The sequence below is a fragment of the Schistocerca gregaria genome, chromosome 10 (genome assembly GCF_023897955.1).
Source record: "Schistocerca gregaria isolate iqSchGreg1 chromosome 10, iqSchGreg1.2, whole genome shotgun sequence".
NCBI classification, from domain to species: Eukaryota; Metazoa; Arthropoda; class Insecta; order Orthoptera; family Acrididae; genus Schistocerca; species Schistocerca gregaria.
Window position 1 is genome coordinate 219,460,958 of NC_064929.1, and position 27,823 is coordinate 219,488,780.

General features: G+C 41.3%; 1 protein-coding gene across 11 annotated transcripts in view; it reads right to left on the minus strand.

Annotated features, from left to right (window-relative positions):
* Positions 1–27,823, minus strand: part of LOC126293165 (histone-lysine N-methyltransferase 2C-like) — a 386,337-nt gene that overhangs the window by 283,136 nt on the left and 75,378 nt on the right. For all 11 annotated transcript variants that reach the window (XM_049986267.1, XM_049986260.1, XM_049986265.1 and 8 more), the window contains exons 15-25: positions 24,161–24,325; positions 21,449–21,618; positions 17,592–17,801; positions 15,541–15,714; positions 14,997–15,223; positions 14,537–14,659; positions 11,490–11,603; positions 7,367–7,526; positions 4,336–4,467; positions 2,584–2,700; positions 2,340–2,448 (exon numbers count right to left, since the gene is read on the minus strand). In XM_049986267.1, the coding sequence (XP_049842224.1) occupies positions 2,340–2,448; positions 2,584–2,700; positions 4,336–4,467; positions 7,367–7,526; positions 11,490–11,603; positions 14,537–14,659; positions 14,997–15,223; positions 15,541–15,714; positions 17,592–17,801; positions 21,449–21,618; positions 24,161–24,325 (1,701 nt within the window). The remainder of the gene's footprint in view (positions 1–2,339; positions 2,449–2,583; positions 2,701–4,335; positions 4,468–7,366; positions 7,527–11,489; positions 11,604–14,536; positions 14,660–14,996; positions 15,224–15,540; positions 15,715–17,591; positions 17,802–21,448; positions 21,619–24,160; positions 24,326–27,823) is intronic.

Here is a 27,823-nt window from a genome sequence, read left to right on the forward strand (position 1 = left end):
ATAGAGTTAACAGGAACCACACCAATATGAGACCCCATACCTGATCCAAGCAGCCGTTCCACCTCTAAATTAACTCTAACAGAAGAGTTTAAATGAGGTCGGTCATGGCACCTCAGAATAGACATAAGCCGAACATCAGTATGTCTCATTGCTGAAGCTATGCTTACATATTGATCTCAATTGAATAATTAGGGTTCCTACCTACGCTATTGCCCGCCCCACCCGCTATTACCATGGTGTCTTCCTTTGTGAAGTTATTACAAAGTGAACCTACAGCCTTTATCACTTAACCCAGGCTTGCACTAGGTTTAAAAAAGCTTGTGACCTGGTAACCTGACCCTCGCTCATCCTGCAACAGTCGGCCTACACCTCTACCACGTGAACTACCTAACAACAAAACTTTCTTCTTCTTCTTCTTCTTAATAGCTTTTTCTGACTTCTTTCAAAAACTTTTTGAAAGTTTGTTGTGACCTGTCTACTCCTACATCGATATGTGGCGCATCAGTTTCCAACTGTGACAACAGATTAAACATGTTTTCCCCATTCACAGTCACAATGTCTGAAAACGTCCTATTCCTATTTCTTCCATAAACTGTTGTCACTTCCCACCTCTTCTCCCCCCTTAACCTTTCTAGATCGTGTTTCGCTTCATCTAGTTCCACCTGAAGGGCAGCAATCTTCTCCTCCTGTTCCACTATCTTCCTATCTCTACAGGAAATCCTACACAAGCAATCTGCCTTGTTTATTTCCCCAATTCCCACACTGCTTAAGTCACCCACATGAAAGAAACTGCAACCACCCTCACACCACACCCCGTAACTAACAATCCTATGGAAAGTCAAGGCAATCACATTTTAGCTTTAGCCTGAGTTAAAAAAAGAATATCTTCGTATAACCTGTGTTGTTTACATGACAAAACAAAAAAGTAAACAAAGAACTGAGCCTACAATATATAAAGTTTCCACTTATTTTGGTACTTTTCACTTGGACTACTTACTAGAGAATCAAATGGATAGCGTATAAGAAAACATTAACACCACAAACTTTACTTTATTGTCATAATCACATAACTTACAGTATATCACAACGTAAACAAATCCTAATCCAAAACTCACACCTATGAAATGTTTTCTTTTTTCAGAAAATACACAAAAAATGTGAATCCTTCTATTTATAGCTTACAATAGGTATTAATTTAGTTAATTATGATGTAATATTGCATAAATTAATTGTTATTACTCAATTAAACACTTATCTTTGTGAGATCTGTGAAAGTGCACGACCCGCCAACCAAAAATCTTCACCCAATGCTAAACGTCACACAAATGAACAAACGGGTATATAACTATCCAAGCAACATTGGATAAACACGACAAGGAGGTGATCTGTTTCTAGATGTCTAGCTTAAAGTTAATTCTTCTGGAAACACTATACTCCATCTACACTATATTCTGTTTACGAAGAAATATGATTGGCATTTATGAATTTATTATTATTATTATTATTATTATTATTATTATTTTAGACATAACTGCAGAACACTATTGTAATAGTGGTTTTCGCCACACATTAGCTACCTTCAAAACCCAATGTTACAGGCAGCAAGTGGCAAATAATCCTTCCACAACTTAACACACTCATTTACTTCGCAACAACATGTATCACGAACACAATGTTCTCTGTAAGCCAGCGGTGACGTACAAATTCTGAAGACAGACAATGTACGGCAAAAACTAGTAACGACTGTAATCACATTATACGAGGTCCATTCTCCCGTGCAGTACTTTGGTGGCCCATCTGTCCGAGCTGAGGAGAGACACGACTGACGATGACGCATAGGGCACTGGCTTTGTAGTGAAACAAAACGAACACATACAGTAAAGCACAATGGACTCTCACAAGGGGAGCACTGCCCAAAGGTTGAAGTCACGCACGTGGTGCATAAAATAAACTCAGTACCTGTGCGATACGTACAAAGTTGTTATGTCATATGCTCGATCTCTATTACAAGATAGCACTATTTGTAGAATTGTTTTTCACAAATAGCAGCACGTGCTAAATATCTGCATACCTCAAAAAATGTTTCTTAAATAGTTCAATACATTGAAACGAGGTGAGTCATAATAGGCAGAGGAATGATAGTGTGGTTTTACTTTTTATCTACAAAGATACTATAGGTATTATAGTTTCGTACTGAAATTGCAATTTTTAGTGTCATCTAAGGTTTTCTGAAACGGATGACTGCAGTGGCTCGCACAGTTCCAGTAATGCAGAATGCACTCAGTAAAACAAAAAGACGCGATACGGATCAAAATGAAGGACAACAAAAGTTTTCTTACTTGCTGTACTCAGAGTGGTAGGGCGACGGCGACGACAGGCTCGAAGGTACGACAGGTGGCAGCGGTCCCCCCACCTGCGTCCTCTGCAGAGCTGTGCTGGGCTGCACTCCTGGAAGAGAAGACACAAAAAAGTAAAACTCCATGTCTTTAAAATATTTTCAGTACGTTGTCCTGGGGCTGTGATAAATCCATTTCTGGGGCGAGCAGCAGCTCAAGTCACCCTACCGATAACATTTTAACAGACCTGAAGTCTGCTGGGCGGTGGCAGCTCCCGTGGGAAACACCGACTCCTGGGACTCTTCGTCTGTCAGCACTCCTTTGATGATTTCCTCCACATCACGGCTGTCCATGTTGGGGAGACCTGCGACCGGAAGATGAAAAAACTGAAACTGTACAGTTTGACGAATCATTTAACAAATTTAGTGCACAAATTCTATCCAAAATGCTCGATGAAAATGTTGTGTGCACTTCTTGTAACACAGCATCACGCAGAATTATTTCATCTAAAAAATTAGCATGTTAGTAGTGAAGTTTTCTTTTTCTGTGCTGCAGCTGGAATTAGCACACACTGCAAAACAGTTTCATAGTGCAAATGGAAATAGAAGCAGTAACAGTGAGTGGCATTTCTCCTTCAGTATTATTCCAACTTGTACGTATTCTGTCTAGTGTACTGTCTCAAGTACTTCTTTTAACGTCACACGGTTTTAACTTTAATTTCTAATTACACTCCTGGAAATGGAAAAAAGAACACATTGACACCAGTGTGTCAGACCCACCATACTTGCTCCGGACACTGCGAGAGGGCTGTACAAGCAATGATCACACGCACGGCACAGCGGACACACCAGGAACCGAGGTGTTGGCCGTCGAATGGCGCTAGCTGCGCAGCATTTGTGCACCGCCGCCGTCAGTGTCAGCCAGTTTGCCTTGGCATACGGAGCTCCATCGCAGTCTTTAACACTGGTAGCATGCCGCGACAGCGTGGACGTAAACCGTATGAGCAGTTGACGGACTTTGAGCGAGGGCGTATAGTGGGCATGCGGGAGGCCGGGTGGACGTACCGCCGAATTGCTCAACACGTGGGGCGTGAGGGCAAGGGAACTTGATGTTCCAACAGGACAATGCACGTCCGCATGTATCCCGTGCCACCCAACGTGCTCTAGTAGGTGTAAGTCAACTACCCTGGCCAGCAAGATCTCCGGATCTGTCCCCCATTGAGCATGTTTGGGACTGGATGAAGCATCGTCTCACGCGGTCTGCACGTCCAGCACGAACGCTGGTCCAACTGAGGCGCCAGGTGGAAATGGCATGGCAAGCCGTTCCACAGGGCTATATCCAGCATCTCTACGATCGTCTCCATGGGAGAACAGCAGCCTGCATTGCTGCGAAAGGTGGATATACACTGTACCAGTGCCGACATTGTGCATGCTCTGTTGCCTGTGTCTATGTGCCTGTGGTTCTGTCAGTGTGATCATGTGATGTATCTGACCCCAGGAATGTGTCAATAAAGTTTCCCCTTCCTGGGACAATGAATTCACGGTGTTCTTATTTCAATTTCCAGGAGTGTATTTTCCATTTTATGTAGACAGTTTATATTTGAACCCTTACAAACCTCTCACAATTAAAAGACATATATTTCACTTCGCAATTATAGCTCCCGTATACGAATATTACTGTTACGGCCGCGTCGGAGGATTTGAAATGACGAATATTTGGTCTAGGAAAATTGTAAAATATATGTTAACTAACAAACCTGAGGTTAACCTATACCCAAAATTATTAAATACAAATGACATTTAAAAACATCCCTCAAACTGCCCCGAGAACAAGTTGCTCGAGTAGAAATACACCTACACTTTTGGTAATAATTAAGAGCACTGTCAGTAACAGCTGAGGTGTACTTGTCACAAACTGCTTATATATATTACTTATATCACAACTGAAATTGAGGGCATATTTTAAAGAAACATACAAAGAAAATACCGAGGCAACGTACCAGTGTCTCGCACCATAGACTCGAGGTTAAAGTGCGGACTCAAGATGTCCGTGAGCTCGTCCTTCTGACTGGTCCCCGAAACGTCTGCCCCACCGTCTGTTATAGGAAGCGAGTCATTCAACTCCGAGTCTTCTGCGAAAGAAATATTAAGTGACCCTGCTGCTCTCTCTAGAGTTACACGACACAGAAAACACGTTTTTCACTTTACATTACGTAAACAGAAAAAAAGATTCGAACAAAGTTATCCGCTTCCAAACACGACAAACACACAGTTGATACAAGCACACTATGTTGGAAAATCACTTGAGGGTCACAGATGAAACATAAAATTGGTAACAGAAAAGACCCAGTTTTTCTGGCACAAAATGTTAGCACTATGCCAACACTCTGAGTACACTAGAAAAATTAATTTATGCAACTGGCCTTAACTCCACACCAGTTACAGACACAGACTGGCTGGGGCACACAAAGTGAAAAGTCGTGACGTCCAAACTGCTCGAGTTAAGCACACTTACAGTTTTTACTCAGACGTTTAAATACTTCCCCGATTGTATACACGAATCTGGAAACCAGTTACACAGATGCAAGTAAAGATATAGGATCTGACACCGATACCCCTGAAATGTTACATTCTCCAGCTGCACAGGACAGCGTCACACTGTCTGCCACACTCAAACTCGAGCTGCACCTCAGTCTTTTAGAGGAAACCAGCTGAGTACCCAGCATTGCCTGGGTATGTATTTACTCCAATCTTCTCCTCCATCTCTCTGTCCATCTCTTCCTTCCCCCTCCAATTTTACACCTCCTCCATTCCCTCCTATAATTCCTCCTCCTCTCCCCGTCCAAATCCCACTTCCCCTCCCACTGTTCATCTCCTCCCTTTTGCTTCCTAGTTCCACTCCTCCCCCCCTTCTCTTACTCCCCATCTCTGTCTATCTCTTCCCCTTAACTTTCTCTGCCCACCTCCTACTCTCACCTCTTTCTGTCCCACTCTCTCCACCTATCTGTGGCTCTCTCCTCCTCCCCCTCTTCAATCTCCACGTTATCACACTCATGACAACACACAGCTAGTAGTTCTTACTCTTACAATATTTCGTTCCAAATTGTAACTAATCCGTGTACCAATCTGATCGAAATTGTTCTGGGGGTTAAGTGTGAGTTCTTTCTCCATGGCTTCGCTCACATATGCTCGTATCAAATACATTTCACATATATTTATCATACTTCACACGTAATTGTGAGCAAGTTTCACCTGTACATCAAGCGAATTTCGGACTGCAGTTTCGTTTTAGAGCAGCTCGGTGCTTACGATGTCACATTTCCTGAACTGTGTGCCATGTAATGACATAATTTTGCTGGTACATCTTATGTTATATGTGGCTACTGTCTCTGAAATGCGTTGTGAATAAAGTTAGTAGCAATGAAGCAATGAATTTAAATGTCTTCTATGACACAGTAGTTTTTTACAGTTCTCAGTTGTTTATGACACCGTATCTCTCAAATTAAGTGTAATACAATGATGTAACTTTTCTAGTACATTCATAAAATTAGTAGTAAAGAAGTAACAAATTAAAACACGCCGCTTCACTTGGGAGTTTTACTGCACAAATAGCGAAAATTCAGTAAGTGATAAACTTTTTCCTTTCATCATTTTGTGGGAGTCATCGGCAAGAAAAAGTTTCTTAAAGGTTTGAAATTACATATAAAGTTTGTTGCAAATCTCTAAGGGCTCCCATTTTCGGATTCTGAAAGACTGAAGTACAGATTTTTGCGTGTTGTGGGTTACACGGCATTCTGACACCCGTAGTGATTCCTGCCAGACAGCAGGTGATACGTGTACCAAATTTGGTTGAAATCGGTTAAGTGGTTTAGGGGGAGATGTGCAACATACAAACGTACGTGCATACAGACAGCCGTACATATATACATTTTTATAACTTGTACAGATTCTTTTACTGGCCAATCTACCCACGAATAACTCGTGACCCATTTGAAATTTCCTCAGCCGATACCTCTTTCCCCACCACACACCTCTCAAGATCAGCATTCCCTAGAGAGAGGACGGGACAGATGACAGCTCAGCTCACGAGTTGTGGCACTGTCCTGTAGTGGCAACTCCCGGATCGACTCCCGAGGCTGCAATTCCTAATTCGGTTCTATTGAGGTCTCGGTGTGTTCTCAAATAATGTAAGCTTTTCCTTCTTAGGGCCAAAAATCTACAGGTGTGTGAGGGCAGATGTGGATGAGCTGAATCATTCAGTATGCTGATACACCAGTGGAAGGAGTGCCCAAGTTTATTACAAAGAATGTTATTTCGACCTAGAGCCACCGTACTACAAACGTGCACTCCCTGTGGTGCACAGTGGTACGGTGTGTAAATATTTTAAAAACAATCATCTTTTTAGACCGTAGTGTCTGGAGCACAATTTTTATACAATCTGAAGAATAATGTGAAGTAAGATTGAACTGTTGTATAAATTAGGATACAACTGAGGGATTTTATAATTACAAATGACAGGAATAAACTGATCGTCTTCCCATCGTCCCAGCCCCGCCACCTGAGGGCATTCAATCTGATGGCTCACTTACACTGGCAAGAGTACAACTTGAAGATCGAGTGAGAGTCTCACTGCAAAAATTGGTCCAACTTTCTGACGGCCAGACGTAAGAGATCAGAGTACACATTACTGAGACCACCTGAATGTAATCGGAGAACACAAACCTACTTTTTGAGCCAGTTCAGTGGAATGGGATGTCAGATCCAGAGACACAGGCCTGTGAGGGGAAGAGAAACCAGAGAAGAGTTATCATCTCGTGACCACCTCAACTGCATTGTTTTTGTATGTTTGGGGTCTTTAAGTACAATCTGAAAATCCTCTAGTCAATCACAAAATGAAAGAACAAAATTTAATTGCAGCAACCCATTTAAGTAAAGTGACAATAGTCACTAGCCCATTTAACAGGTGCCACGAGCCCCAACTGCAGCACAAAAATAATTTCTATTTCAGAGAAGTACCCTACGTGTGCTTACCGCCAATTTCATCGAGGTTATCCCCGGTTTTCGCGATGTCGTCATCATCCTCGTTCATGATTGTGTCGACGAGGTCGGTGTCCAGTAGGTCACCCGGTAACGGCAGCATGTTCAGCACCTCAGAGTCACTCCCGTCAGCATCGTCACCGGCCACCTGCTCCTGAAACGGGGCAGAATTCGTGAGCGGCAGTCATTAGGAACACTACGATAACTGTAACTAAACTCAAAAAGAGGACAAATACTCTGCACTGTCATACAGACTTCTAGAAATGTGACACTAAAAATGTCGGGAGCCTGACACAGGAGACGAGAGACGCTCGCTCGTGGTCTCCGATCTCGAGACTTGTTTGATGCATCTCTCCGTGCTAGTCTATCCTGTCCAAGTCTCTTCATATCTGTGTAATTACTGCAGCCTACACCCATTTGGACATGCCTACTGTAGAGCATTCATCTCCTCCTACATTTTTTTACCTCCTGTGCTTTCGTGCCATAAATGTCTTCTCTTCCCATTTAGATTCAGAACCCCTTCACTGACTAATTGGTTTAATCATCCAATCTTCAGCATTTTTCACTGACTTCTGTAGTTTCTGCAATTGGCATAGTTTCCTATCAGCCTAATGTCTTCTGAGAAGAGGCATCAAATTTCCACAATTTATGGACATGGTGTGCCAATCTCAGACTAGTCAATTAATGGCATAAAATTGTTGCAAGAAATAGTAGACTTGTGTGGTTTCTGTACACAACAATTCAATCTTATCCAAACAGAACAACCGATCATTCAAATTACTCAATCTTTCTACTACATCCGAACCACAGGACCTCAAGTCATTCTATCCTATTAGTATCATATTTGTTCTTTCTTCCAGAGTTGTATTTGGCACACATACCAACTGCAATAATCTGTAACTTCTTCACAATATGTCCATCCCCAAACTTTGTAATGTCCTTCCTCAGTTTCAGTTAACATTCTTCTTAGTTATAGACCATTATTTTCCCAATAATTGTGTAATATATTCAATTCTTATACATTTGCTCCACGTTACACCATTTAGTTGTCATACAGTCATCTAGACTCCAGTTCATTTGGTGTTCTACATCCTTTTCACAAGATAGGTGCTTCTGCTTACACACTGAGACCTAAGATATTTGGATTCTTTGCAAGTCTTGACTATGTTCACACCAATATTCGAGTCGTATTCATCAGATAACATTATCAAATACGCTACCTTTGTGATTAATTTTGAGGCTCCACATCTTCCAGCTTCCAAATCATGCAAAAAATGTCTTTAGCATAAGCAGTTATCTCAAGTTGCTTGTATGCAAAAAACAATTTTATGGAGGTACGTGCCACCAATCTGTAACCCCACTTCACAGCATTATCTTGATCAGTTACTGAGACCTATCTTACATTCACTCTTGAGAGAGAGAGAGAGAGAGAGAGAGAGAGAGAGAGAGAGAGAGAGAGAGAGCAATTTTTTTATTGTTTCAAACTCCTCAAAGACAAAATTTCCCAGTTTTACCAAGAAGACAGTACTAATGTGAGTGCCCTTCAAAGAATTTACTTAAAATTTAATGGTTACAGACTGGTCCAGAATTTCTGTTATTTTGTCCTCGGCACATTCTTACTTGCAATAAAGTGAGTTGTACCTCTATTGTGTTAATTGTGGTGCCTCTCACTAACTGTGAAAACACAATTGGGGGGGGGGGGGGGGGGGGGGAATTCCCACTTAAAAACACACTTTTTCCCAGAGGAAAATACACCATACACTAAGTAAAAATACATTTTTTGCCTGTTAAGTGATGATATACTTTCCTCTGGAGCTGTGAAACTTATCACTCCTTTCAATGGTAAAGGTTTTATAGACTCACATAGAAGTTCTCGGCAATTTAGGAAACAAATCCAAGCAAAAGACAATTATTTTTGTGAAATTGTTTGCTGCAAGGTAAGAAGTACACTGTAATTTTTGTACTACAAAAGCATAAATAAGAATTTCACCAAATATAACACGGTAGCTTCCAAAGCACTGATTTCGAGATTGCGCGACATGATGCACTTTTGTCAGCCAGCGATAGCTCAGGACACGTGATCTCGTCAGCCAATAACAGCAGATATTCACAGCATAGGAAACGTGATGTAGTCAGCCAATATCAACATCACTGTTAAATGGTGCAAATACATAAACTGAAAAAGTTAATGGTTTAAATTGATATGCACTACTGTATAGCTACAAGAAAAGCTTAACTTTCACACATAATATTGGCAGTCAAACATTTTTAGCTGCTTTTATTAACCCGAGAGTGTGATCAGGTATGATTCTAAGGACACAGCTCAAATTGTAGCAGCTGAATATTTCTGGCAACCAGGATTATAAATTTCACTGCTGCGCACCAAACATATTGCGAGTTATCTGGTCGAATACATGTTCCACGAGCACTTTGACTTTTCCATAAAAAGCCAATTATATGTGAAATTGCCCAAGAACTCACCTGCACCCCCCCCCCCCCCTCGCCCCGCAAGGATAATTATACTTCTTGCCATTGTTACTGCATAATTTGTGAGCTATGAAAGAACTAAAATAAATATGATAAACTAACCTTGAAGCTTGGTCTTATTTAGCATGTATTACCCTTTAAGATATATCAAACACAAATGTGCCCGTAAAATTTTATTGTTACCAATGGCTGGCCATCTGGGCACAAAATTTTTCTAAGTTGCTGATCCTCAAAGCGTTAAGTTTTGAATGTGGATCAAACACTCCGTGATTTAAAAAAAATTCATTGCACATTCTCGCACTTTCACAGTTCATCTTGCAGAAAAGGAAATTTACTTTGAAAGTGTGGTATCCACCACAGTTAAATCTCCGCACTGAACAACGGCACGCTCCATTACACACAGCAAAGAAACTCACTGCCAGCTGTATTTCTGTATTTCTCCACGCTTGGCTTCGCGTACACACTGCAAAACACAGTGACGGCCACCCACGACATACAGTGATTGGTAACCCAGAACACACAGCAACCGCAACCGCCGACTCCATTACTTCTGGAGCCTTATTTTTCACTGCCACCAATGTCTACAAGCTAGTTCTCATATATACTATGTTCTACTCCACAACTCAGAAGTATGCCACGGCAGACTGTTTTGTATCTAGGACTGGTGTACCTGTTGCCCGATGTTAACTTCGCTGCGATTTGAAATTAGAATCGGGCTGTCATACAGGAACTTTGACTTCGACATTCACTAGGCGTAGTATGTTAATGGACCAGTGATTTCCGCAGGAATTCCACATTCTACTTGCACTTCCTGGACATTGGTATAACCACAATCAATTTTTATTATTTTCATAAAGTGTTCACCTAGGACTGGTGACGAACTATTTGTATCAGCGCTGTGTTAATAAACTGTAGAACTGTGATATATTTATTGTGTTATTCTTGGTTATACCAAAAAGTAATGCTTCTCTAACCACCACTCGCAGTATTTTCCCGTGACCTGTTCGAAATTAAACAGGAGTGGCTCTACACTCGTCGAAAGCAGTTTATTGTTACAAAGTATTGCACAATATTCGTCCTAAAGCCTTTGACACATTTTACCATCACTTGTATATGAACTGTAGTCTGTTGTTGTAAATGGGGCATTTTCTTTGCAACTAAAGTTCTATTTTAGCACTATTCTCTCATTTATGTTTTATTGCTGCAGTATTATTCTGCAGTAGTAGGCTAACATAAAATTCTTTGTTAGGTAAAGTATCAGTTCTTACCAACCAAAATTACAAAAATTTAACTGCTAACGAAAGCAATAATAATTCTAAATTCCCAGACTTTCCCCTGATGGAAAAGTTCAGTTTATCTGGATTTTCCAGATAAAGCAAATGCTGAAAAAGCAATACGTATGACAAACACTATTTCATAGCACTTCTTATCACAGCTTTTTTATCGAATGTCTCTCCAACGACTGGTCAATTTAAAAATGAGCTTAACTTCTTTTGTATTCATGTAGCATATCAACAATTTCATTTATTACACACAGATTCCTACATACAAATCAGTTAAGTGATTACAAAAATCCTAGCCTACTTGCAGACCGACGCTTCAGACTAAACAGGCTGTACTCTGCCCTTACCTTGTCTGGCGACTTGCTGCCCGAGTTCTCCCCTTCATTGTCCCCCTTCTTGTCTTTCTTTTCTGTCTCACTTTCTTCTTTTGGTTTCAGTTCCTCTATAGCTTTTATTTCATCCTGAAAAAGACACAGTGTAATTACACAGAGAACAAAACATTTTGCAATAATTATATGAAACATATTTGTAAACTAACAATAAATGATTTCATCTGTGCCCACAACAAGGGTAAGCCACTATTCGACGGACGACACAACTTTCAGTTATGACTGGATTAAATTACATACTTATCATTAATTTTCTGGTTGTAGTACATCTTCCAAAGTAACTGATAATTGCCATTGTGGTCAGAACTGAATAGATTTTATTTTGTTGTTGTATAATAATAGTTTAGGAATATGAGAGGCCACATTACTGGGTAAAATTAGCTAACTCACTTAATTTAAATTTCACTGAATGTGTAACATCAAACAGATAAACACTTCGTGGAAGTACAAGTTCCAACAAACGGTCAGAAAATGTGTGTATTACATACTGCAAACAGAATGCAGTCTTAGCACAAAATGAAAAACAACTGCAGCAAATACTAATCAAGATGAAGATGAAATTGTCACGGCATAACAACAATACAGAGAACCTTTGAACCAAATACAACGATATCAGCACCAACAGTTCAGACAGTCGCCTTCTCAAAATGTGCACAAATTTACCAGTCAGAAGACAGATGACAAACAGCATACTAAGTGAGAAAAAAGGTGACTGATGGTACACATTTCGCTCTCACTGAAGACAGGAAACTTCTCATTTCAAAGTGAACAGATGAAAGAATGAATGAGTCAAGAGTTTTGCTTGTGGAGCATTAAGTTGTATAGAAGCAAAATATGGAAATAGTGTCCGCACAAAATTAATAGCTGTACTGTAACTGGAGAAAGTTGGGAACATTGTGGGACGAAAGTATCACCTGACTCTACGGACAGTGGAAGACTACTAGGCAAAAAGATCAATCAGAGCTCAAGACAGGGCATTGCGAACAGAGCACAAACTTGAAGAGGAAGGAAACTGACAGCATCCTTTTTGAAAGAAACACTCCAGCATTCATCTTGAATATGTAAGAGAAAGCATCGAGAACAAAAATCCTTACAGCTTAATGTGAATTTTATCTTTGATGCTCCGAAACATGAACCAGTGTTCGAACCACTGTGTGTGTGTGTGTGTGTGTGTGTGTGTGTGTGTGTGTGTGTGTGTTTAGCATAAAATGTCACATGTCACTTCACCAACTGCGCCAGTCATTGCAAGGTGAACACAGTTCAAGTTTTCCACCGTCACCTGCAACGAACTTCACTACTGACATTTTCCAAAGCCCTGGCTTTTTGAAGTGTAAAAGCTTAGGGAGCATTGCAAATGGGGATCACTGATGAGCAAGCTGATGACAGCATGAAGGGCAAGTTTAAAGAAGAAAGGCCAGCTCAGATTTACAAGTTGTTGTTGTTGTTGTTGTTGTTGTTTCACCTCCCCCTGCCTATGATCAGGTCAAAGACTTTGCACGGAGTTCATTCTCTGCATTTTGCCATATCTTCTGGTGTGAAGAAACATTTTCTTTGCAGAAATTTACATAATCTAATTACAGAAGCAACATGTGTGACACACATTTATAAGATATTTTGCTCATACAACATGCCGACAGTGTGAGAAAATTATGGATTCTAAAAACGAGTATCACACATACCTCTTTCAAAGTGTACTAAACAATAATGAAGTGTATCTTACATGTTATCTGAATATCGTTTTTGTATAAAACAACAATAAATATCACTACAACTTTCTTCTTTAATCTCTGAGAAAATGTGTTATCTGGCCCCCACTGAGATACAAAACTTGATACGTGACCCTCGTGTTCTGGCAATTTGGAGATTCCCGGTTTAAAGGACGCGGTAGTCGCACACTTCCCCAATGCGTGCAAATGTTGCGTGATGGTGGGATCATCACAGTTCATCACATTTGCCATTTCTCGAGTACAATGATGTTGATTATTGCTATTAAATGCTCTTCATCAAATTTCAAAGGCATTCCTGAATGTGGAATGTCACTGATGTCAAAACTATCCTCCTCAAAATGAGACAACCATTTTCTTGCCTCACTCCATCCCTTACATGGCTGAGCCCACTGCTGTCACCCCACAATTGAGCTCAGACAGATGCGTATGTCAGAAAAGTTTTGATTTCTCCACTTGGCATTTCATTTTCTAGCATCTACAGCTCCCTCACTATCTCCAAATGACAATATGTAAACTCAAATAGCAACAGTGAAGTACAAATAAAAATGACAATCGATAAATAAATCCCTACCAACTGGACTACCAACATGCAAAACAAAAATTCTACAAAATTACACACCATCCCAAATAATTTTTGAAGAAGTTTGCATACAAAGGGTTAATACTCAAATCAAAAATGACTAGAGGTTTGTATCTCACAACACGCAACTTAAAAAATGTGGTGGCAACAGAAACTTATTTTTTTATACTGCATCTCATACAGAAAACTTACGCGAGACTCTGCACATTTTATTCAACTGTGTGGCAGTGGGTGGAGGACAGAGGGGTATACTATTTTATACTTTTAAATGTAAGTCAGAATCTATCTCAAAGTTATTATCATCTGCTTTTCAAGATGTAACATTCAAAATATAACTGACAGAGTGGTTATAAAAATGTACCATATTAAGCCAACTGCAGATTTTCAAAGGCCAAAAATGCATCTTGGCAAAAATAAATGTAAATAAAGTGGTCTGCTGCTATATTTCTTCATATAATGTAACTAACATCTATTTTCTACAGTTACAAAAAAGGCAATGGGCATTCAAAGGAGGAGGAGGAGGAGGAGGAGGGCATATTAGTTTTTAATATATAAGTTCATTACAGAAAACAAAGGGGGAGGCAAAAGGAAGTGTCCAGTGATTCACGCCGAACAAGGTTCCGAAACTGACCCCCTCCTCTCGAACGTGAATCCTGAGGCTCAGCAACAGCAGATAATGTTCAGCCTCGGTGAGTTACCTGCGATAGCTGTATAATCTTGTCCTCGCCAACATTAGGTGTCGCTGACTCTCCTTCAGAGTCACTGCTACCAATTTCTTTCTCCTTTGTTGTGTCTAAGAGCTCCCGTCCAAAAAATGCCTCCTGTGCAGAGAAGAAACAAGATGGTGAGTTTTATAGCCACTGCTGCCGCCGCCGCCACTGCTCTCTCTCTCTCTCTCTCTCTCTCTCTCTCTCTCTCTCTCTCTCTCTCTCACACACACACACACACACACACACACACACACACACACACACACACAGAAAATGGAGTGAAATTGGGAAAAAATGGAAAATAAACACAAGTATACAGGCAGAAGTGGAATTTAAATGGTAAAAAAGAGAGGAATGAAAGGTGTGTGAGACAAACCACAGGGGAAGAGCCCAGCACAACTGCAGCTGCCGCTCTACTACAGACCGAGACCCGTCTTTGGCACCTCACCTGCAGGTACGAAGGGTAGCACTCCATGAGGCGGTTGCGGGGCCTCCTCCGGTTCGGTTTGCGGCGGGGCTTCATACCGTCCTCAGTGCCATGGCCGTGCACGGCGGCTCCTCCCCCGATCGTCTCACCAGTAGAGCAGGCGGCACTCCCCGCACCGTCTGCCCCGACCCCGCCCTCTTCATCCTTGTACCGGGTGCCGCGGAGGCGGACGACGAAGCCTCCGATACCTGCAAAAGCGACCCGTCTGTGGAACTCTCCTCTTTCGAAAAGAGTAGTCGTGACAACTGCTGCAGGCCGACCATATTCGTACTGACGGTGTGAGCTATTGGATTGCGTTCAAACATTTGTTCTTTAAAAGTACCGTTATTTTCACTTCCACTTATTAAAAATAGTCCAAATCGCTAATTTTTACCAGAACAGAACTAGTTTTAACTATTATTCTTCTAGCATTACACCACTCAAAAATTGTTTAGGTCATAGCAGTGTAGAGGAACAATAGATTCTTCATAAAGGAAAAACTTTTTAGGAGCACAAATTCACATACCGAGCTTCTGCAGGTTGCGCTGCCTCTTCCTGCGCAAAATCATGACACCGCTGTCCGTCGTGTAGACCGTGAAGCCCTCAGGTGGCTCGGCAGGGCCGCCATCCTCCCCGGCGTGCCACACCATGCCCTCCCTGTACTCGATGGCCGGCTCCACTTTCACAACCGGCTGCTCGTCTGGAAAACAATTTCACCGACTGTGAGACAACTGGAACCACAACACGGCTATGACGGTTTTCACAATGCCATCCTCGCACAAATAATCGACTCCGTCGCAATTGAAACGCAGACTATTACAAAATGCTCTAATGTTGAAGCAAATGAATTTGCACTCTCCTATTGCCGACTCCTAAATCTCGCACACCCCAACCGGATCTACGTAATGCGAAGCATCGAAAACAATCACTTTCCACTCTGTATACTACTCCCACTCTCTCAACATATTACCAGATGTAGTATTTCTTTTACTAGTCAACAGTGTGTCAACTTGGTTTCTTACAATTTTTTGATAACCTGTAATAACTGCTTCTGTCTATACTTTCTGCGTTATTAAGTGTAAGATATAAAATAGAAAGAAACTTCCACATGGGAAAAATATATTAAAAACAAAGATTCCAAGACTTACCAAGTGGGAAAGCGTCGGTAGACAGGCACAATAAAATAACACACACACACACACACACACACACACACACACACACACACACAAAATTACGAGCTTTCGCAACCGGCGGCTGCTTCGTGGGGAAAGGAAAAGGAAAGATGAAAGGATGTGTGTTTTAAGGGAGAGGGTAAGGAGTCATTCCAATCCCGGGAGCGTTAAGACTTACCTTAGGGGTGAAAAAGGATAGGTATCTACTCGTGCGCACACACAGACGCGCACACACACACACACACACACACACACACACATCCATACATACATACACAGACACAAGCAGACATATTTAAAGGCAAAGAGTTTGGGCAGAGATGTCAGTCGAGGCGGAAGTGTGGAGGCAAAGATGATGTTGAATGACAGGTGAGGTATGAGTGGCGGCAACTTGAAATTAGCGGAGATTGAAGAGTGGTGGATAACGAGAAGAGAGGATATATTGAAGGGCAAGTTCCCATCTCCGGAGTTCGAATAGGTTGGTGCTGGTGGGAAGTATCCAGATAACCCAGATGGTGTAACACTGTGCCAAGATGTGCTGGCCGTGCACCAAGGCATGTTTAGCCACAGGGTGATCCTCATTAGCAACAAACACTGTCTGCCTATGTCCATTTATGAGAATGGACAGTTTGTTGCTCTCTTCTCGTTATCCACCAGGCCTCAATCTCCGCTAATTTCAAGTTGCCGCCACTCATACCTCACCTGTTATTCAACATCATCTTTGCCTCCACACTTTCGTCTCGACTGACATCTCTGCCCAAACTCTTTGCCTTTAAATGTGTGTGTGTGTGTGTGTGTGTGTGTGTGTGTGTGTGTGTGTGTGTGTGTGTGTGTGTGTGTGCGTGCGCGCGCGCGAGTATATACCTATCCTTTTTTCCCCCTAAGGTAAGTCTTTCCGCTCCCGGGATTGGAATGACTCCTTACCCTCTCCCTTAAAACCCACATCCTTTCATCTTTCCTTTTCCTTCCCTCTTTCCTGACAAAGCAGCTGCCGGTTGTGAAAGCTCGAAATTTTGTGTGTGTGTGTGTTATTTTATTGTGCCTGTCTACCGGCGCTTTCCGCTTGGTAAGTCTTGGAATCTTTGTTTTTAATATAAGTGTAAGATATCATATACAGCACCCTATACCGTAAGAAGAAATAATTTCAATGGTTAAAATTGTTTACACTGAGGAAATTCAACTAATGACACAATGGAATGTTTAGAATTTATTTAAAGCAATCAAATACATTTTTTTTGCCTGCTTTACACCTGTCAGCAACTGTACTGTATGGAACAAATCTAGATGTATGTAACAATCTATTTTTTTTTTTTTTTTTTACATCATAAAACTCAAAATATGTGCAAATATGTGCCTCACAGTTCATAGTACACAAAGTTGACACACCGACCGAGCAGCTTACCTTGACTGCCTCCCGCGACGACGGACTCTATCGTAGCCATTATACCGGCCTCCTTGTCGGCCTTCGTCGACAGCTTTCGTGAATACCTCTTCTTTCGTGGGACGATCTGCTGCTCCATGGTCAGTGACTTGATCTGGTGCAACCCCACTTCCGAAAGGCAGACACCGTCCACATAGAACTGTGCCTGCGATCCGACCTTCGGCGGTAGTTCTGCAATGGACATTACCAGTTCAGGATGAGTAAAAATTCAAAACCTCTTTCTCATTGTCTGCCTCAATTAATTTCCTAAACAGAATTGTATGTTAAAAACAGTAGCAGATCAACAATTACACAGAGGCAATTATCAGCAAAATCATTGTCTCTGCTGCTTCTTCTGGTTATCCTGGCAGATGCCTACTTTTTCACAAATTTTGGGCATGCCCACTTTTCACTCAGTCAAGTGGGTATGTTTACATAACCAAATGTCCTATCTGACAATGAAGTATGACCTTCATTTGTGGATGCACAATATTATGTAAGCAATTCTTTATATTTTTAGCAATAGCTCACTTCTTTTCCTACCTGTAAATAGTCAAACACCTAAAAAATGAAAGTTGGCTGGTACCGAGGACAAATAAACATTCAGCCTGTACAGGTATCTGAGATGAGTCTCTTCACATCTCTTTGAAAAAATAGCAGTCTGGATGCTGCTATAGAGCTGCAAGAATAAGACAGTCATAAACATTATTCAAAACAATGAAACCATCTGAGTATAGCGAATAACTGATCACAGAATGGGAACAAATCTCGAGAGTAAAGTTCTCGTCTTGCACACCGAGCTTTGCGACAGTTGACCGAGTGCCGTGAGGTGTGACTGTGCTGTACGTGACAACTCTGAATACGTGTAAAGATCTATTTTGTTACATCATAAAATTAAAAATTTATGAGCAATGCCTGTGAGTGGTTGAAACAATACAACTAATCGTCCTGTGCACTGTTTTTATTTGTCAGGAAATTCCACTCCGATTTAATCTGAAACAATTAATTCTTGCAGTTTCGGCCATTCTTCATTTTGGAACACAAACAGGTTATTTATTTCTGTGAGGTACTGAGATGTCTGCTACTTCTACAGGCAATAACTTAGGTATAAGACGGTGTCAACGGTCATCAGAAATGTAGTATAGGTGTATCAAACACAGTAAACTAAAATTTAACCACCACAGAATGACACATTTGTTCGTGGTTAGGGATAATGTTCCGCTCTTAACGAGGTCAACTCGTCAGAAGGAAGAGGTCGAGAAAGGAATCGGGAGAGTTCTCGTCTACAGAACTGCCGGGCATTTGTCTGTAGAGAACTACAAAAATTGATTCTCCCAAAACAGTCTCGGGGCAGGTGTCCCACTCTCCAGAATGACAGACATGACGACTACCTGCTCACGAACGGCCAAGAAAGGTGGCAGGGAAGAAAGCTTAGGGTTTAGCGTGCCACCAACCATGAGGCAGAATGTGAGCTCAAGGTCAGTACGAGGAAGAAACTGGCCGTGTCCTTTCTGACAGACTGCCGCAGAATTTGCCTCGAGTGGTTTCGAAAAACCGCAAGAAACCTAAACTTCGTGGGTTTTGACTGCTTCCCAATGTTCTACCACTGAGGTACCTCACTCCGTTGTTGCCGAGAAGACGTTATGATGTATTAAGTAGTTTAGGTCCTCAGCCTCTGTGTAGCTGTCAAACACAGTAATTGCCACTTACAACTGCTACCAGTATTTATTAGGGTATTCAACTAAAATGTATCCTGCGACAGAAAAGGAACTTCAGAAATTTTACAAGCTGGTTGAACTCCATTAACTTATAAAATTTTGAGTATGTTAAAAAGGATGTTGCGGGCTACCAACTCAGTATACCAATCATCCAATAATTCTGACATACACAATTTACTTTTCAGCATATGGACACAGAAAGAAAAGATTTATTACCCACTTGCCAATATGAACATTTGATGCGCACAACTTACAAAAATGAGTGTACGGATGAATCAGTAATGTTTTGAATCGAGTATATCTACATATATACTCTGTGAGCCACTGTGAAGTTCATGACGGAGGGTACACCCCACTCGACCAGCTATTAGGGCTTTTTCTCATTCCATTCACATGTGGGGTATAGGAAGAGTGATTCTTTATAAGCCTCTGTGCATGCTGACATTAATCTAAGCTTGTCCTACCAATTCTCTCAGGAACAGGTTGTAGTACTCGTATACTCCTGGTTGCTGAAACTTTGTAGACTTTCACGACAGTTTCCGTCCATCCTCGAGAGTCTGCAAGCTCAGTTCTTTCAACATCTCCGTGACAGTCTCCTGTGGGTCAAACCAACCTGTGACCATTTGTGCTGCCCTTCTCTGGATATATTCAATATCCTATTCTAGTCCTATTTGGTGTATGTCCCACACACTGAGCAATATTTTAGGATGCTCCACGCGAGTAAAATTTCTAAGCAATCTGCTCTACAGACTGCCTGCATTTCCAAGGTATCATACCAATAAACCAAAGTCTACCCACCTTACTCATGATTGAGCTCGTGTGAGTATTCCATTTCGTGTCCCTACTAAGTTTTACACAGAGGTAATTTGTATGAGTTTAGTCACAAATTTCGCCTGATACTTTGTACAATGGGACATACCCTCTGCCATGCACTTCACGGTGGTTCGTAGAGTACACATGTAGATGTAGACCACCGTACTTTTGATAAGAGTAGGAGTAACATCTGTTTCTAACTGCCTTCCTTCCTTCCTTCCAACAAACATTAATTACAGAAATCTTCTAAACCAACAAGGTTCCAATACAAATTTTCACCCTATAGCAGAGTGTGTGCTGATTTGAAACTTCTCAGTAGATCAAAACATTTTAATATACTGGAAATATTCAAAACAAAGTGGTTTAAAGTTAATAATATGATAGTCTTACAAGACTTTTAAATTATGCTGAAAATCAGCCGCTGGCCGCGGTGGTCTAGCGGTTCTAGGCGCGCAGTCCGGAACCGCGCGACTGCTATGGTCGCAGGTTCGAATCCTGCCTTGGGCATGGATGTGTGTGATGTCTTTAGGTTAGTTAGGTTTAAGTAGTTCTAAGTTCTAGGGGACTGATGACCAGAGCAGTTAAGTCCCATAGTGCTCAAAGCCATTTGAACCATTTGAAAACCAGCCAAAATATACAGTTCCATTGATGACTGGATTCTTCCACCATCTATTGGAGGAAAAACTTCATATTTATGTGTGAAAAGCCATTTATTAGTAACCAGTTACAGGATTATCAGGTCATTGTTAGATAATGACTGATCACGACACTTGGAAAGTCGTGAACAACAATTCTGTACAGGTGTTAATATTTTCCTTTAGTTTGCAAGGTTTAGTTTCTTGCACTTACATGTCACTGTGCACACTACTCAGTTGTTCACTAATTATGGCCAGATGATTTGAAAACTGGTCACTGATAACCAAATATGGGTGGACCAAGTGCTGTATCTGCAAAGTAGGAAAAGATATATTGCTACTTACCGTAAAGAAAACACGTTACGGCACAGACAGGCACAATTTAAAGACGCTTACAACTCGGGCCCGAGTTGTCGTAGTTGGTGGTCATTTGTGTTACTTCTCTATGGTAAGTAACAATCTGTCTTTTCCTACATTTTTGATATTTCTACGTGGAGTTTCCACTGTTTGAAACTCTGCCACCTTCACTTTTCACCCTTAAATAAGAATAATTCCTGCCTTATGCCTATTCATTAACACAATTCCTAGGTAAAATGTGTTGCCCCACCCATATTTTTACAACCCGCCCTACAATCGTCCTCCGCTGCCACACCAGCTCGAATTACAAACACACCCGGACTCTTGCAGACTGGTGGTGGAGGCCTGGGGGCGAGGTTGGACGAGGGCAGTAGGTGCGGGGGCGGCTCGTCGCGCGGCCTGCACATCAGGCAAGTGTAGCCCTCCTCCGAACACCGCTCTGCTTCCGACTCTGTCTTGATCTGGTCGCAGGCACAGTGCAGCCACCTGTTCGTAAAAATGGAACACTTATTAAAGACAGTACCTTGCAAAAAAGTCAAACTACCTACACAAGATAAATTGGGGTTACAAGAGAAATACAGTAAACCACACAAGGCAATACGGATCCTACGACTAATCTTAAGAGTTAGGTCGAATAAGAGGCAAACCTACATAATAGCTTTTTCAAATTTAGAAATCTACTGCGGACACTGTCAACTGAAACACAGCCTCCATAATTTTAAAGTTACTAAGGATAAAACACAGGTAGCGGGTAAGTTATCTACAGCTTGTACAGAAACCAGACTGCAGGACATGAAGGAGAGGCAATGGCTGAGAAAGGAATAACACAGGATTGTATGCTATCGCCCATAGTATCTGGTATGTATAGTGGGCTACCAGTAAAAGAAAGGAGAAATTTGGCAACTGAATTAATGTTAAGGGAGACGAAATACAAACTTTCAACCTACAGATGACACTGGAAATTCTGTCAGGAAGTGCAAAGACTTAGAAGATCCATTGAACGGAAAGGACAGTGTCTCAAAGACAGACAGCAAAATAGCTAACGACAGCAGCAGTACAAAGGATTTAAAATGTAGATCGGCAATAGCGAGAACTGCATTTATGAAAGAGAGACTCGTGTTATTGTCAAATATAAATTTAGGTGTTGGGAAGCCTTTTCTGAAAGCACACGTATGGATTGTAGTGTTATATGAATGTGAAATGTGGACATAAAGCAGTAGAGAGGAGAACTGAAAAGAACTGTTTGAAATGTGGTGTTACAGAAAAATCCTACAGATTAGATGGGTAGATAAAATAACTGATGTGGAGGTACTGAATCAAACCAGGGAGAAAAGAAATTTACGACTAAAGGTAGGGACCAGTTGTCACGGCACTTTCTGAGGCATAAAGGGATAGTCAGTTTGGCAATGGAGGTAAGTGTAAGGAAATGAAAATAGTGGGGAGAGAACAAGACTCAATTACAGCAAGTAGGTTCCAGCAGATGTAGGTTGCAACAGTTATGCAGAGATGAAAAGGTTTGCACAGAATACATTGGCTTACAGAGATGAATCGAACCAATCTTCAGACTGAAGACCACGACAACATTAAAAACAGCAGCAACAAGAAAAATTATAATGGTTACTTTGGAAGAAATGTGCTGCGACAGAAAAGTATCTGCTTGTAACGTCATTTCTGAGGCTGTTACACAGTCACTGATAATATGTTTCTAGGTGCACCGCAACACCGACACTTACACTTTTTTCACAATACATCAAAAGCAGCGAAAGAAGCACGTGATCCCACTGTTCAGTATCAGAAGTCTGTAAACAGCAATTACATCATATCATTAACTATATCCAAGCATTATTTATAGTGAAAGTGACAGCTATTCTCCTAGATGACCTATTGCCCAAACATTGCTACTCTTTAAAAAGACTATTCCCTACACATTTTCAAATTAACTGGTCCTATGGTTGACATGATGTTAAATTTAGTCGTGGCTTCCCAAGTTTGCTTCACTTGAAACCTGCACCCTCAATTACTACATTTCTGATAACTGCCTAGTGAAATACAAATATCTAGAAATTTCATAAACAACAAAACAGATATGGAGGGAAGGGAGTCTGAGGGCCCAACACTCAAATTTCTTAAAATCTCCTTAAGCATCTGTTCCATCACAATTTAAGGAAATGCTAAGGCATCTAGCATTTCAGAGCATGCCAGCACTGGAAAATAAATGTACAGCTGAGCGAGTCTCAAATATGAACACAGATAGTAGTGTTTTGTCAAGGCTGGAGAGTCTTTACGCTGCCAACAGCCACACGTCAGATGTGACCTTAGTGTAATAGGAACGGCTCGGTCACTAATACTGTCACTGAAATCAGACCGGGGCATTATTTGTAATTTCCCATGTGGTTCCTCTCAGGGTCGAATACCACACCGAATGTTGCTGGCAATGAAATGTGCTCATAGTTTTCAATGGTCCGAAAATTGCTTCTGTTCAGGTCAGATTTGATATGTGGGAACAAAATTAATTCACATATTGCCAGCCACGTGTGGGTGTAGTGTAGTTGAAGAGCAGCTTTGTAACATTATTCACAATGGAAAAAGTACGCCACTGTTTAACTTATCATGAGATGAAGCACCAACTTGGTGAAGAACCCAAGTGGGTTGGATTTCTCAGGGGAGAAGGGGAAGGTCTGAATACGAGGTTCTGCATTTGACGTTCTTCTGGACAGTGTAAACTCTGTGTGTACAGTAATAAAAGACAATGAGCAGAGTTTCCCCCCCCCCCCCCCCCCCCTGACAAGGTCATTCAAAGCGTGGTGTAGTTGAAGTGTGCTACTAAGACCGCTAGCTTTCTGTTTCTGGTATGTACGTATTGGAGGAGGAACCAGTAAGTGTAAGAAACTGCTCGAAAAACACAAGCGGTAGATGGACTTCCATCTCACTCGAATGTGAAGTATTAGACCAATCAGATAACATTTTTTTTATCAGTTAGGAAGGTACAACAGTGTACATTTTGCTGAGGAGTGAAGCTTCACCTTACCTCTCACACTGCACACACTGTATAATGAGGTCTCCTTCGCAATAGGCGTCGCTGCACGCCGGGCAAGTATTCATCGAGGCGCAGGGACCGCACTCCGTGAAGCTCTTTTGCCAAGTGCAGTTGAATCCGGGGTCGTTGCTGCCACACACAGTGCACACGGCACACCTGATGACAGCAAGGAGTAACATATACACCGACGGCCGATACTCAAGCAAAATACTCTAAAGAAGAAATGGCAGAAATTATTAGCACAGTCCAAACACAATTCATGACTTTTTACATTGGTGAGTTTATTGGGCACTGTATTGGGAAACTGTGCAGCATTTTTATCTCAAAACAAATATGTACATTTGTACTTTTCTCCCCTCAACTTAAAAAAATAACTTGAACAGTTGAACATTATCATGATGTGTCACAATTCCTTTTGCTGTCTCAAGTCATCCACGCGACAGTTGTTTTGCTGCAACAGACACTAGCCTATCTTGAGCCAGTCTTTCTGTACCCGTATAACTACTGAAACCTTGCTTTGAAACGGAAGTTAAAGAAGGGCCACTTGAATACTGTTGATTTTGAGGGTCCTGTAACTCTTATTGTTAAAAAAAGAACCCTTAAAAGACCAAATTGTCAAAAAATTCGTTTTCACTAGCCAAGAAGTCAAATATACATAAAATTTATCGAAAGAAGGAAAGTAATTTCATGAAGTTTTTATTAAACGAAGCAAAATCAGTAAATCCGTATAACCTAGCCAAGTAAATTGTTTGTCACGAACATAAACTTCCAGAAATACTTCTGTCATTGATGTAAAGAAACTAACAGCACTATTCTTCAGTGTACTACAAAACTGAAAGCACTAAATATTGGTTCTTCAGTGTACTAAGCTGTGACAATCACGTCACTAAGGTAAACATTAGATCAACTATGGTCAGCCTGCACCTTTAACTTTAAATTACAACTTTTTCTTGATAAAAGTTTATACATTGCAACAATTTACCCTCAAGTTACCTGTGATAACCTCAGGAAAATTCGTCTAGCAGTTTTGAAGACTAGCATGTTCAGACAGACAGACACAACAGCTTTACAGTTCTGTTACTGGTGTAGATACGTAATCCTTGTTTTCTCACCTTCTATTATATACAATTTTTATGTATCTATCACATTTACAGCAGTTTTCAGAACCACTTGAAAATGGCCTAATGTTAGGTATACTGTCGTACTTGTCTTCGTAATAATTATTGGTTTCAACCAATTCAACAAGTCTTATTCATTTTAACAGCTGTACAAACATTCAACATTCGAATGAAACTAATATAATTATTATAAAGATAAAAGTGACAACAGGCTGCAATAGAAGGATATTACAACATGTGGAACTACTACTGTCTTTTTATTATGGGGACTCTAGTTTAAGCTATAATTACAAGACAACCTATACGCCTATCACAAAATGAGTTACACCAATAACTAATATTTTACCTCTTTTATTCTGCGTGAAGCTATATGGAGCAATTTGGTTGTAGTAATGGTAGCCTGATTTTCGGAGTCTTTGCTAAGAACTGCTCACTTCAAAACTACATAGCTTGAAATGTATTTGTGCAATGTTAATGAAATTTTAGTAGTTTATAGGCACATATACCAGCAGCAGAAATCTCAAGTTACAGAATTTTTCAATCGCCCACAAAAAAGTTCTTACAATTCTTCTTAAATTGGATTTTCTCAGCCCGGGATACACACATAACGTAAAGTGAGGGTTTGTTTTGAAAGTCTTTTGTAGTTGGAAGCAGCTAAAAACACTGACCGTACAGTGTGATGATGATTTTATAATAATATACTGTAACTGGATAGGCGAAAAAAATCTACTCACCAACTGGCAGAAGAACAACAAACACACAAAAGAAGGTATACTTAAGCAAGTTTTCACAGACAGTGGCTCCTCCTTACAGCAGAATAACTGAAGGGGAATGACAAAAGTTGGCCGAAAACTGGAGAGGTTTTGGTAAAGGGGTAGTTCTGGAAAAGTCGCCGGGGGGAGGAGGGTGTGTGTGTGTGTGTGTGTGTGTGTGTGTGTGTGTGTGTGTGTGTTTTACCAGGCAATATGAGAAGGAAAGACCAATTGTTGGAGACTGCACCAGACAAGATATGACAACATGACAGCCGCAAGGTGGAAGACAGAGTATGTGCAAGACTGAGATTGCTGCAAAAACTTCACACACGAGTTAATACGAGTGGAAAGCTAAGTGCATTGTAAATGACAGAGGTGGGAGTGGGACAGGAAAAAGCATACCGGTCACAAAATAAAAGATGTAGAAAACTAAAATTGAGTGAAGAATGGAGTAGTTACTGTGAAGATACACTGAGACAGAAGAAATTAAAGTAAATTAAGGCAGGTCGGTGGCGAGAACCGAGGACGTGTTGTAGCACTAGTTCCCACTTGTGGAGTTACGAGAAATTGGTGTCTGGAGGAAGAATGCACACGGCACTGAGGTCACGATCGTCATGTCGTAGAACGTGTTCAGCAACAGGATAGTGTGTGTTGCCGGTATAAATCCTCTGTCTATGCCCATTCTTCCTAACCGATAACTTGGTGGTAGTCATGCTGATGCAAAAGGCCAGTGTTTAAATAACAGCTGGTATGCGAAATGGGTCATTTGACAGGTGCGTCTCCCTCGAATAGTATATGTTTTGCCAGTAACAGGACTGCTGCAGGTGGTCGCAGGAGGGTGTATATGGCAAGTCTTGCAGCGGAGACAGTCACAGGGGTAGCAACTGTAGGGTAGGGAGATTGGTTTAGAAGGATTGTAGGGTCTGACCAGAATATTGCAGAGATCAGGGTGGTGACAGAAAACTATTCTAAGTGTGGTGTGCACAATCTCAGACAGAATAGATCTCAAATCTCATTTCAGGGCACGATTTTAGGAAGTCGTGGCCTCGTCAAAGTAGCTGATTAATGCAGTTGAGACCAGGGTAATACTGAGTCACCAGTGTTGTGCTCTGAAGTTGTTTTTGGAGGTATCAGCATTACCAGGACTGGATGCGATGGCTTGGGGAATCTGCTTTTTGAACTAGGCCAGTGGGGTAATTACGTCCAGTGAAGGCAGAGGTGAGAACGGTGCTGTATTGCTGTAAAGAGCCTGCTCGAATGCCGAGGCTGTACGGGAGGGAACATTTGACGTGGAAAGAACGACGACTGTCAAAATGTAAGTACTGTTGTTCGTTTGTAGGTTTTATATGGGCACGAGTGTGTGCCTGACCTTCAGTGAGGATGAGATGGAGGAAAGTGGTACGGGATTCAGTATAGGACCACGTTAAATTTAACTGGAAGGAGGAATTTAATGACTCTAGGGATTTTACAGGTCCACACGGCCAACATTCCATCTATGTACCTAAACCAAACCAGGGGCTGAGGCTGATGGAAAGCCCCCTCCAAGTGACCCATAAAAAAAGTTGGCATAGGAAGGAGCCTTCAGAGTTCCCATGGACATACCCCTGATCTGTTTGTATGTCTGCCCCTCAAAGGTGAAGTAGTAGTTGGGAATCAATTAACTTGAGCAGGAAGGATGTCGCAAGTTCGGAATCAAACAATGGAAAATCTGGGACGGAATGTAACAATATTATGAAAAGGAAAGTTGCTACTCACCATATAGCACAGATGCCGAGTCACAAATA